Here is a 13,528-nt window from a genome sequence, read left to right on the forward strand (position 1 = left end):
CTACCAGTGACAGTCCCTGGGTGCATCGTACAGCTCCTTACTCTGCTCCGTCAACTCCTCGGTGGCCTCGGCCACACCCGGCTATGGCCTGGGGTCATTAGGTGCATTGTCTCCAACTTCTTCACGTGTCTGTGTGGTGCTCCGGGGAGAGCCATTTTGGGGGTAACTACAGCTGTTGTTGCCTGTGTTCTAGTCCTACCTCCACCAGACACGGTAGTTCTGGTGCTGCTGCTAACACTCGTTATAGCTATCAATGCACATCTGATTGTATTCCACCAGCTTCATATGGCTCACCTTAGTGATTGCCATGCTCAGAAGTGCTGGTGTGGCCCCCAGTCCTGCTGTGCCCTGGCATTCTGTCAGACTTTGCTTCTGTTGCAGTTCGTCCATGAATTCCATAAAACCAAAACCCTTAGACATACTGTCTGATCCCAGACCACCTTGTCTCCCCAACAGGAGAGGTGGACGCGGACAATCAACCATACAACACACCACCATCCACATCTGGAGTCAGCTGCTCCCCCCCCAAAAAAAGAAAGGGAGTACACAGGGCTATTATCTGGTTATTTCCCATAAGTGGCATAGTTTAGTTTAAAATGTTTTGCAGGTGTGGCTCCTGAAAGATGTTTCCCATTAATTTTATGGAGACTCTTTTCAGCTGTGGCCAAATCTGTGCCTTCCCACAGAGCAGTAGTCAGCTGGGATGCCGGCGAGGCTAGCTCCGTACTTTAGTCTTGGTTTTCAGGACTGTTTTGGCTCTCTGGGGGTCCCATGCAACTCCATGTGAATTTTAGAATCAGTTTGTCAACTTCTGCAGTTTGTCATCTCAGATTCTGATGAGGATTGTGTTGATTTTATAGAGCAATGTGGAGAGTTCTGTGGTTTTCTTTCTTCTTTTTTTTTCTTTTTCGCTTTTTTTAAAAAATTGAGGTATAATTGACATTTAACATTATATTAGTTCCAGGTGTACAACATAATGACTAGATATTTGTATGTATTGCAAAATGATCATCACACTAAGTCTAGTTGGCATCTGCCAGCATGCATAGTTACTATATATTTTATAATATATATTTTTATAAATTTTTATAAATATATATTTTTAATGACTTTTAAGATTATTCTCTTAGCAACTTTTAATCATGCAATACAGTATTTCACTATAGTCACCATGCTGTACATTATACCCCCATAACTTATTTATTTTATAACTGGAATATGTAACTTTTGACCCTCTTCACCCATTTCTCCCCCCTCCACCCCATACCTCTGGCAACCACCAATCCATTCTCTGTATCTATAAGCTTGGTTTGTTTTTATTTAATTCCACATATAAGTGAGATCATAAGGTATTTCTTTCTCTGTCTGACTTATTTCATTTAGCATAACACCCTCGAGATCCACCCATGTTGTCACTAATGGCAAGATTTCATTCTTTCTTATGGCTAAATAGTATTATATTGTGCGTGTGTAACACATTTTCTTTGTCCATTCGTCCACTGAAGAACACTTACTTCCAGTACTGTGTTTATTAGACGTGGTAAGAGTGGGCATCTTTGTTTTGTTCCTAATCTTGGAGGAAAAGTTTTCAGCTTTCACTATTGAGTATGATGTTAGCTGTGGGCTTGTCATATATGCCTTTATCATATTGAGGTATATTTCTTCCATATCTGATTCATTGAGAGTTTTTGTTTTTTTGTGAAAGGGTGTTAAATTTTGTGAAATGCTATTTCTGCATCTATTCAGAGGCTCATATGATTTTTATCCTTCGTTTTGTTAATGTGGTAGATCATGATGACTGATTTGTGGATGGTGATGGATTTGGTGGTAGGAAGCCTGGTGCATGAGTCCAAGGAGCCGGTCCTGGACCCTGGGTCCACTCGAGCCTGAGTGCATGGGTGCTGGCCTAGTGCTGTGGTGGCCCTAGAGACTGGGGTCGCAGGGACCAGTCTGGCACTGGAGCAGGCCTGGAGTTCTGGGGACATGGGGTCTAAACTGGAGGCTGCATCTGAAGGTGCTGGCCTGGTGCCCGGGGGGCTAGCCTTGCACTAGCACAAGCCTGGGTTCTGGGACTACACGGGTAGATTCTTTCCATTGATAGTATTCCCCTCCTCCCCCCCCCCCCCAGAATTATTTGGCTTTCTTATATTTTCTCTTATCCAATCTTTCTTACATCAAAAGCAATGTATTAGATACAGATTACACACACATATGCAGTAGCTCCTCATTATTCATGACTGCATCTTTCTGAATTAGCCTATTTGCTGAAATGTATTTGTAACCCCCACATCAGTACTTTCATGGTTATTCATGGAAACGTGCAGAGCAGTGAAAAATTTGAGTTATACAACATTCACATTCCCAGCTGAAGTCAAACAAGGTGATGCTCTTCCTTCTTTCAGTTCTCATAGTAAGTGTCCTTTTGGCCATCTACTTAGTGCCATTTTTTTTTCAGCTTTGTACTTTCCATTAGTTATTTTGTTGTTTCAAATGGCCCCTGGTTACCATGCTGAATGCTCTGTCGTGTTCCTACGCCCAAGAAGGCTGTGATGTTCCTTACAGAGAAAGTATATGTGTGACATAGTTTCTTTCAGGCATGAGGTATAGTGCTATTTGCTGTGAGCTCAATGTTAATAAACTAACAATACACAATAAATAAGGTGTCTTTAAACAGAAACACACATAAAACAAGTTATGCATTGATTAGTTGATGAAAATGTTGTGACCAGAGACTCACAGGAACCTAACTCTGAATTCCTCTTAGGAGCTATGGTTCAGCAGTTGTTAATTTAGTATTTGCAGTCACTTTATAAAACATATAACATGAAATTTTATATGCATTATAAAATACATATAAATAAAACAGACCATACTTAATATTAACAAAAGAAGTGTCTGACATTTACTAAACAGTTTCTATAGCAAGAAATTAAGTATTTTTATATATGATTTCATTTTGTTGTCTCCTTGAGGCTCTATTATTTCTCCCATTATACAGCTGAGAAATTGAGGCCTAGAATATTGGTAAATCCCATACCTGTGTGGGGGACACCAGAGAAGTCTGATTTCAGGGCCTTCCTCCATTAACCAACAGTTCTGCTTCTTAACATTGATGTATTGATTTGATTAAGAAAGCAAACAACAACCAGTGTTATGCATTGGGGAGGAGCTGGAGATGGAGTGAACATGATGGCCCTGGTCCTGTGGCCTGTCCTAGCCTCACATACACTAGAGAGGATATAGGCAAGTTACTATCCATTTTAAGTAATAGAGTTCTATTGTTTAGAAAAGGGGAAATACGAGGTGATGTGAAAGCTCATGGAAGGGGCACTTAATCAAAGCTAAGGGTGTCAGGAAGTGTATTCTGGAGGAAGTAATGTCTAAACTAACTCTTCATGCTCTATGGAAGCTTACCAGTTCAAGAGGTGAGGGAATAGAGCTCCAGGTAGAGGAAATCAATATGTGAAGGTCTAGGGGCAACCCAAATAAGTCTAGTTCAATGTAATACAAGAAATCCCTTTTCTCTCTCTCTGGTTCTCTCCCTCTCTGCAGTGCTGTGTGTGTGTGTGTGTGTGTGTGTGTGTGTGTGTGTGTGTTTACGTAGCAAATATTAAAAGATGAGCCTGGGTCATTGGAGGATAGGTTGTAAATTGCTTTTTAATTCTGTTAGGGATTGTGGACCTCATGTTAAGAGCAATTGGGAGGTACCAGCAGATCTTAGGCAGATCTCTAATATGTATATGGTAGTATACTTTGCTTTCTGATGGCACTGGCATCTTCCATTGCTTTGTAAAACACACTGACAGGTAACACACACGCAGTTAGCAGGATACACGTTCCTGAATGTTTGCTTGGCTCGGCTCCCCCAGTTGGTTTGTGTGTGTGCCAAATGTCAGTTATGTTTGTTCCTAAACTTGTTTTTGCCAGTTCTATGTATTTTAAAGAATACATGAATGAAATATAAATCTAAACAAAGTGTATTTTTCTATGAAAACAAAGTTTAATACTAAATGGGTGAAAAAATTGTAAAATTTGGGAAAAAAATTTAAATAGAAAGATTTGGCACTCAGATTGCTTGTCAAGAGTGTTTAAGAACTCCTTCCACTTAAACTGCAAATAATAGAGTTGTATTGTAATTGTGGTTTATGACTTCAAACCCTAGAATGTGGTTAGATACTTAAAAACAATCTTGGTCCTACATCAGAAAATGGGTAAATAAATATACATATATAATATATATTTTAAGATAAATAAAATCTTAAAATAAATTTTAAGATAAAATAAGCCGGTTAAAGCGTATTTAAGATATACTGATATTTTTTTGTCTCTTGACCAATGTTTTTTGATTCCCTACTAGCCTTGGTTGTGTCAGATAATATGGCTTCTGTATATTGCACAGAAATTAGGCATAAGCTATATGAGTATTGGAGCATTAAAAATCATCTAAAAGCCATCTTGATAGACAAAGCTTATTTCTTTAAACAGTCCATATTATTGAAGGATTTGATGTCCGCCCTCTACTGGGGCAATGAAATCAGTGGCTTTGCCCCTGGAAGGTCGGTTTGTAACATATTAAAGAAGACTTGGCCACCATAAGGCAGATGACAGAAATCCTGGCCATGTTCCTTTCCTTCTGATCTGCCAATCAGGTTTTTGGAGCTGTTTCCATTTTCTCCTTTCCTCTCTCCAGGAGCGGAGGTAACTTGGAAGAAAATGCAACAAAAACAGCTTGATGAGGCTACTAAAGGCTCTCTGCATTCAGCCTCCCACCCAGTAGCTCCTGCTCGTATAGGCGAGGCGAAGCCGTGATGGAACAATGGTGTTTAGTGTGAGGGGCCTCACGCTGGCATCTATTTTCCAAAACTTATGTAGCTCACATAGTTCTTTTTTGTCTAAAAATCACTAAAAAACAATGCAAACTCATGTAAAAGTTTCCAAAGGTGCAGAAAGATGAAGTCACACGTTACTAGGGCTGCCTTGGGCAAGACAGTAGCCTCTCTGGTCCTCAGTGTTTCCATTTGCTAAACAGGATAATGAAAGCTCTTTTGTAGGATTGCTCTGAGGATACAGTGAGATAATTTATATAAAGTGCCTATTATTATTAATTATTATTTTCTTTGTGGTTATATAAATACTATTTTCATATCCTTGAGCAAAGAATAAATTTCCACTGCTGCGAAGTTCGTTTTTTTTCCAGGAAGTTGGAAACACCTGGAGGAACATGCAGAAAAATGGTGAGTGTGGGGGTGCCTGGGTGGCTTAGTCGGGTAAGCAGCTGCCTTCGGCTCAGGTCATGATCCTATGGTCCTAGGATCAAAGCCTTGCGAAAGGCTCCATGTTCAGTGGGGAGTATGCTTCTCCCTCTCTCTCTGCTGTTCCCCCTGCTTGCGCTTGCTCTCTTTCTCTCTCTGTCAAATAAATAAATAAAATCTTAAAAAAAAAAAAAGTAAAAAAAAATGGTGAGTGTAGAAATGGACGATACAATCAGCCAAATCAGCTAAATCAACTGTGATGATAAATGATGTGATGTCACAATCAGATCACATTTACAATATACTAGGAGATGTCCCGAGTGTCCACAGCCACTCCGAATGCAAAGAGTCCACAAGTGAACACGCAGGTCCTCTCATCTATTCTGCAATCCATATGACCAGTTAATCTTGATGATGCCATAAGTAGCTACCCAAGATCTCAGTCTGACAATGTGGGTGTCTTACTGGACCCACCCATCTTTCTCCTTATTCCTTCCCCACCCAATCAACCATCTCTGCTGATTCTAGCCCTAAATACTGAATCTCCCATGCCTTTCCTCTCCTTTCGAGTGTCACTTCAGCATATCCTCACCGCTTTTGGGAACACCTCTAAACTGGTCTCCTCTCCTCCAATTTCTCCTTCCGTAATCCATCTTCCATACTGAGAGCAAAGTGATCCTGCTAGGCTGACTGGTACCAAGTCCCTTCCCCTGATTGGTTTCTTCCACTTCATAATCACTTGCAATGTAAATTTCAATTTCCTTATGTAGCCAGCGGAGTTAGTACAGGAGTTAACCTAAATGAAGTGCTTAAATAGTGCCTGGACACAGTAACTTCTATAGAAGTGTCTGCTATTAATTTTTTTTTTAATGACCTCATTTTCATTCTCCTTTTCAATCTAAAACACTGTCACTCTGTCGTAATCATTGCTCACAATTTTCCAAGCACATGGTGCTATTACACACCTCTGGGCTTCACACACACACACGCGCGCGCACACACACACACATGCTGCTCCAGTTTTAGACCACCTGGTTGCACCCATGTATGTGTGGAACTCTCATTCTATATAACCCCACCTCCCCCGGTGTTTCATAGTGCGCTTCCATACACCATATAATTTCTTCCAAATTCAGTGCAATTCATAGTATGTTTCCAGTGGCAACCACCACACTGGATGGTAATTTGCTTATATATTTCTCTGCCCTAACAGGTAGGAGCTCCCAGAATGCAGGGATTTATCTTGCTTATTTGAAGCCCCTGAGTAAACGCCAGCACATAGTAAACAGCTGGTACTCATTTAGGAAATGTTTTTTGAACAAATGAAGAGTGTATGCTACAATCAGACAAATGTAATTAAGAATATTTGAGAACGCAGAAATTCCCATTTGAGCAGAAAGAGGAAGTTTAGTTCAAATCGGTACAACTGCAGTTTAATTGTTAACCAATCATGGCTGTGATGCAGCGAAGCCTGTGCGGCTAAAAGGTCCCGACTAATTGATCGGTGGGTGCGCGTTAAGTGTTTTAGGAGCGTGATCAACACACCACCTTCTCCTTTACTTGGGGGTCAGGTGGTGGGAATTTTATTCACATTTCTGCAAAACTTCCTGGTGTCTCCGTAGGCCTGGAGGATCTGAACGCCGACCAGCCCCCAGAAAGGTTCTTCTTTCTCATTTACCTTCGGATGCCGCCCCCCCGGCATTGCCCCCCCCCCCCCCCCCCCCCCCCGGCACTGCGCGGAGCCGGCGCCCTCGGAGCAGCTCCGCCGGGGGTGACAGCTGAGCCACGGCCCGAGGCTCGGTGCTCGCCCCGCCCCGCCCCGCGCGTCACGTGCGCCAGGATGCTAACTTCCCCCTCCTCCCCCTCCCCCTTCCCCTCCGCGGCCTCGCCGGCCTCCCTCTCCTGGTGAGAGCGTGCGAAGCAGACCGCGCGAGCGGGGCGAGGGAGCGAGGAGCGAGCGGGCGCTGCCGGAGCCAGCAGCCCGGGCGTCCGCGGCCGCCGGGAGCCCCGCAATATGCCGCCGCGGCCCTCTGGCTCTCGGCCATGGCGAGGCTCAGCCGGCGCGTCCCTTGTACCCTGCTGCTCGGCCTGGCCGCGGTGCTGCTGAAGGCGCGGCTGGTCCCCGCGGCCGCTCGAGCCGAGCTCAGCCGCTCCGACCTCAGTCTCATCCAGCAACAGCAGCAGCAGCAACAACGGCAGCGGGAGGAGGCGGAGGAGGAGAGGCCGGAGGTGCCGGCGGCATCCTCCACCGCTACTGTTCCAGGTAGGTCCCGGCAGCCCGGCCTGCCTTCCCATCACCGCGATGGATCTCAGCTGGCGTCGCTGGCCTTCTCGCCTCTTCCTTAGCCAGCTCGCTTCCCATCGCTTGTCCCGACCCATTCTCGTCTCCCCGATCTCCCCAGACTGTCTGCCCAGGACTCGGGCAATGCTCTGGTTTCGGGAAACTGCTCTTTGGGTGGTGAGCTTTCTGGGAAGCGCAGAGCTCTGCAGTAGGGTGGGGAGGGGTCGAGAGGAGTAGGGGTGAGTGACTGCCTCGATTGATCTTTTTCGTTTCCTTCTTCCTGAATTCATCCCTCTGACCTGGGAATGACTGCACACACACACGCACACACACACACGCGCGCGCGCGCGAGCGAGCGCGCGCACACACACACACTTCTCAAATCCCTTTAGCATTCTGTTCTTTATCCTTTTCTTTCCTAGAGACGGAAAAAATCTTGCAATAGACACCCACACGCCTTTTCATCATCTCGCCCCGCCTGCTATATTTAAATTTAGATCCGGAGAAAGAAATCTTGATTTATTTTATTTTTCATTTCTGGCTTCTCTTATCCCAGGAAGGGTTTAAGTCGGTTTGCAAGAATTCCTTCAATATGATAAAATGAAATAAACCAAAATGGAACAGGATTTGTAATTGAAGGAAAAGGGAAAAGGAGAGGTGGACAGATAAGATAAAGTCTGTAGTGATGTTAGTACAGCAAACCTGCCTCCAGAGAAGGAATCTCCTTACTTGTTAGTGGAACTTAATGAGGCAGATTCTTGACGTTATTCAGTGAGGATGAGGAAATACATATAGAATATGTGGCTGTAACGGTCCCTCAGTTCCTGCCTCCTCCTGCCCCCCCACCCCCTTAAAGCTCGATGGGTAAACAGAAAGCTGGACTATCCATTTTAATAGCCTCTCCCCATCCCCAGCCCAGTTCCCTTCCCTGCTATAGAGGCTGCCTGCTATTTAGAAAGAAAAAAAAGCCATCAGTTTTTTTGGCAAGTGGGCTTAGTTTCCTACAAAACCAAAGTGAATTCTATTTTAACATTTGTTTTTGTTTTAAAATCCTTCCTGGTAACATACAAGATGTTGAAAATGAGATTTTAAAGAGTGGAATCAGCATCTTATTTTGTCCTGCTTGCTCGTCATCAAACAGCAATACCCAGGCACGCCAGCTGCGATTCCTGACAGACGGGATGATTTAATTTATCAGAGTGCTCTGAGCATAGGATGAAATCACCAGTGTGCAGGAAAGCATGTGTTCCTGACACCCTCTTAAACCAATTCATAACACTCAAGCGTGGTTAGAAGCCCTGAAAGATACGCAGTATGTGATGGTTTTCCGAGCTAGCTTTTTATAATTGAAAGCGCTACCAGCATGTTTGGGCGAGGCTGCTGCTAGATGTGCTATTTGCTAAACTTAAGGAAATTAGAGATAGAAGAGCAGTTGAGAGCCTGTCTTCATTATGAGAGGGATTTCAGATATTAATGACGAAACAATTCTGAGAGAGTGTTGGAGTCTGGTTTGCAATGTATTTTTATTTTGATGTGTCTTCTTTCAGGAATATTAATTAGTTAACGGGTTTTGACTATGGTATATGTCATGATGAAGGTTATGAGAAACAGCAATCATAGGAAAATTTTTGTGTCAAGCTGCAAATTAAAATGCTTGTTTTCTGATATTTGTGAAAATATTTGAGAAAGGTTATTGTTTGGGAAACTCGCAGTTTTTGTCTTATGTACGTATTAGAGTAATCAAAATAAAGGAATCACTATCTAGCAGATCAAACTAGAGCCTGAAAAGTAACCTATTATGACTCTTGCTTTTCCCTCAAAAACTAACTCCCTAAAGCCAGTGGCAAACAAGAGAGCAATTCAGTTGATTGCGGTTTTGGTTACTGGAATATTGTGTCGTATAACGACATACAACCAATAAACAAACGAGTTAAAATATTCCTCCGAGCACATTGTGATCTCTGGATTGAACTGGTCTTCCTGTTTCAACCTTTGTTCCTTTAGTGTCTGTTCTCCTCTCACAGCTAGTGATCTTTAGAAAAACATTCCATAGGATCATTTCTGCCCACAGTCCTCCGGTGGCTGCATCTAGTGTCTTTCACACTAGATGCCCAGACGCTGAAAATGGCCCACGGAGGCTTAGATCCTCTGTGCCCGTCCCCCTCCTACTCTCCCTTCTCTGACCCTGACTCGCGCCTGTACAGCCACACCACACTGGCTCTCCCGGTCTTCGTTTGGCAAGTGGGCTCCGGCATGGGGCCTTTGCACTTGCCATTTTCTCTGCCTGGAATTCTGGAACTTCGCTTTCCTCAGGTTTGCTCAGTGTCCCTGTCACAAAGAAGCCTTTCCTGACCAGCTCAACTAAATAGTAATCTGCATGTCCTTTTGCATTGCTTCTTCTCTGTGGCACTTACTACCCTCAGCCCTTCCTATAAGCCTGCCGCCTCCTCCTAGAATGTAAGCTGCGTGAGGACATGAACTTTGTTCTGTTCACTGTTACGTTAAATTATTCTGTAGATTCTGAGGACCTAGAAGAGCATCTGTTGCACATAGGCATGGATAAATTTGTCGAATGAGTGAATGAATGAATAAATGAATAAACAAAAATGCTGGCATCAAGGATCTTTCTGAGTGTTTGCCATTTCATTATCTTGTGAAATTCTGCACCGTAATTTAGTAGGGATATGTAAAAATAAAGAAATGTTAGGTAGAACTATTTGTAAGTAGAGGTTATGAAGTTCAGATCTTTAGTTTTAGCTAATTTCAGTGTTTATCCTATTCCGACTCTAGAGAACTGACTGATGCCAATACTTGAGTCCACTTATTACATCCTATCAAGATTCTTCACCCAAGTGAAGCACTTATAATCCTCTTATGACCTAGGAGGTATTAATATGCCTTTAAATAGTGGTTATAGATCTTGAGTTCTTTGACTCTGTTTGGTACTTCTGATTCTTTGGACACATTATGTGAAAAACTATAGTACTTGTCATAGGCAAAACTTCAAAAACTAATTCGGCATATTTAGTGACTGGTACGTGACAGAGCCTTGTCAATCCATAGTAGAGAAATTGAGCATTGACCTTGGTTCATATTCTCTGGGTATTACTACTCTGAAAATTTATCTCTCTTTGTATTCCTGAGGAATTAGAAAGTGAAGGTAAAGAAATTGAATATGAGATTGAAATAATCAGGATGTAAAAAAAAGTGAATTTTCATTTTCTCATGAACTTATAAAACACCATCTTTAGAGAGCAGTGAGAATAAAGACTAAGGTTGAGATCTGTCAAATCAATTGTTTTCTCCAGTGTATGCAGCAGCTCGGATTTCTCCATCTGCACCCGTATTTGTTCGAAATAAATATTTGAGAGACCAGGGGAGAATTAATTTGGGGGCTGGTGGTAGCTGAGAAACCATATCCTATTCACTCCGACGGCCCATTAGATGGGAGGCCTGCTGGGGGTGGGGCGAGGGGAGCTGGAGAAAATAATGAGCTCCATTTCAAATTCTCCACGTGAAGCACAGATACAGGGCACCTCCATGCATTTTTATAAATGTCTTCTGCATACAGAAAAAGCTTCTTGAAAGATATATATTCATGGTATAAAATTTTTTATTGTACATATCACTTATATATGTATTTTTAGCCTTTTTATTTTGGAAAATGTCAAATATATGGAAAATAAACAGAACAGCATTTAAAAAGCCCATACCGGTCTCCCAGCTTTAATAGTGGCTGAATTCTGCTGCAATTGTTTCACCCACACAGCCACCCATTTCCACTGTGTGGGATTTTTTGGGGGCGGGAGAATGTACGTACATTGAAATACATATACCTTAGGTATACTATTTTGTATTTTTGACAAATGGAGAGGTTTATATGACCATCACCCCTATGAAGATGCAGAACATTTACATCACGGTCGAAGGTTCCCTCCTGCCCCCTTCCCAGGCAATCCCTGTCCCTTATCAAGAGACAACTTCAGTTCTGATTATTTTTATCACAGATTAATTCTGCATTTTCTAGAGCCTCATAAAAATAGAATCCTATAGCCTGTACTCTTTTGTGTCTGGCTTCTTTAGCTCAGTCTAATTTTCATAGGTTTCATCCATGTTGTTGCATGTTCAGTAGTTTCTCTCTTTTTATTGCTGAGCCATCGTAGGAATTACTCCAGTTTGGTTTGTCGCTTCCTTCTATTGACGGCTATTTGGGTTATTGTCAGTTTTGACTATTGTAAATGAAGCTGCTATGTTGCTGGACAAATCATTGGGTGCACACACCTTCATATCTCCTCAGTAAATGCCCAGGAGTGGAATTGCTGGGCCAAGTGGTACGCTTGTGAAGTTAGAACATTTTTTCCCTATTCTATATAGCTGGAACCCACCATACTTAATAACATTTAATTTAAAAATTATGAAATTTGATATAGAATATTACTGCATGCTTTCTATTAAATTCAAATAACTTGATTTAAACTTCTTGATTTTAAACAAACCTGATTGAAATCTCCCATCCATGAAAGCATTTATTTACTTTTTTTCTATTTCAATGAATTTGAAAATCAATAGGAGAAGTGGGCTTAGAAATGGACTGTTCTATCTGAAGTACTCATGCTTTAAAGGCCATTTTCCCCAGTGGGGTAATTATGATTTCTTTCCAGGATTTTAGTAACCAAAGGGAGCTATTTCTTGATGTTGATTACTGGTTGAAAAACACATGCCATTGTGTTGAATTTGAGTTCAGTTTGTTTTGGTGGTGGTTTTGTAATGTTTTTAATGTGACCGAACAGAAACGACCAAATATTTTTTTGAAACAAAACTCCCCTCTCCCCCCACAGTCAAGTATATAAATATTGAACTCGATTCTCTTTCAGCGTTCTGACTCGGTTAGCTGCAGCGTTTTCATTCATTCACTTGGCTTGGTGTAATGTGTCTTAATTTCCTTCTGACAAAATAGCCTTAGCGAGGACATGGAAACAATGTTTTCCATCTGCTGTTGGTAAAAAGTATACTTTGTAATATTTACCTGGCAAATTCTAAAACTTCGAAAGCTATGTGTTCTGATGCGGTACTGCATAAGCTTAGGAAACAGCTTCTGTTTGCTTTGAAGATTGTTTGGAGATGTCTCTTTAGTTCGCCTTTTGTGTAAGCACAATCCATATGTCTGAAACATACCAGATTCTGTGCCTTTTAAATTCTCTTACGGCTGTCTGTGTCATCAGGACCAGGCAGTATTCTTAAGTACTTGTTGATGAGGTCTGTGACTATAAAGGCCAGTTCACTTGGGCCTAAAATGAGTAGTTCTGAGTAGGGTAGTTCATTTCATGTCGGGTAGAGTGTGTCAAGGAAATGGTAATCATTTTCCGTCCTTACTACATGTCAGTCTGCCACTGGGATCTGGTGAACCCAGACTGTAACATGCCCCAGTACCATATCACACTTCTCTGAAACCTTTAGTTGATAATGCCTCTTAAGATCTCCATGTTAAGGTTCTGTGTCTTGCACAGAAATTAAGATTTAAAATGAATTTTTTATATGTGAGTGAGATCTTGATTTCTATTAGTGCTTTTTTTTTCTGAAAGAGGTTTCTATATCATAATAATTTAGAAAATAATTGAAAAGTAAACATTCATTAGCATTAGTAGTTATTGTACTTAGTTCAGTTTTGTTTCTGTTCAGGAAAGAAATATTGTTTAAAATCTATATAGTTTTAATTCGCTTGTTAGCTCTGCTGAGGTTTAGAACATTTACATGGCTAAGGCAATACCAATTCATATCTATGGCCCTAAATGCTGGTTGGTTTAAGGTGACTAGTTAGTTGGAAGCTGGTGGAAATGTCCAGTCTCAAGCCAGAGCTCATGTTGTGAGGACCCTGGCTTATCTCTGGGGTAAGTACTGTAGGGATATAATATAATTCCACATCCTTTGGCCTTTCTAAAATAAAATAAATCCAGCATCCATGGTTTTATTCCCACCTAACTACTCCTCTGCTTTA

General features: G+C 41.9%; 1 protein-coding gene and 1 pseudogene across 1 annotated transcript in view; one reads left to right on the forward strand and one right to left on the reverse strand.

The window, feature by feature from the left end:
* LOC123798308 (tRNA selenocysteine 1-associated protein 1 pseudogene) lies at positions 1-7,297 on the reverse strand (annotated as a pseudogene).
* FAM171B (family with sequence similarity 171 member B) overlaps positions 7,136-13,528 on the forward strand; it is a 61,743-nt gene continuing 55,350 nt past the window's right edge. Inside the window, exon 1 of the mRNA XM_045806277.2 lies at positions 7,136-7,515. Coding sequence (XP_045662233.1) covers positions 7,296-7,515 — 220 coding nt within the window. The 5' untranslated portion in view covers positions 7,136-7,295. The remainder of the gene's footprint in view (positions 7,516-13,528) is intronic.

Source organism: Ursus americanus, chromosome 1 (assembly GCF_024610735.1).
Source record: "Ursus americanus isolate L20-20 chromosome 1, mUrsAme1.1.p, whole genome shotgun sequence".
NCBI classification, from domain to species: Eukaryota; Metazoa; Chordata; class Mammalia; order Carnivora; family Ursidae; genus Ursus; species Ursus americanus.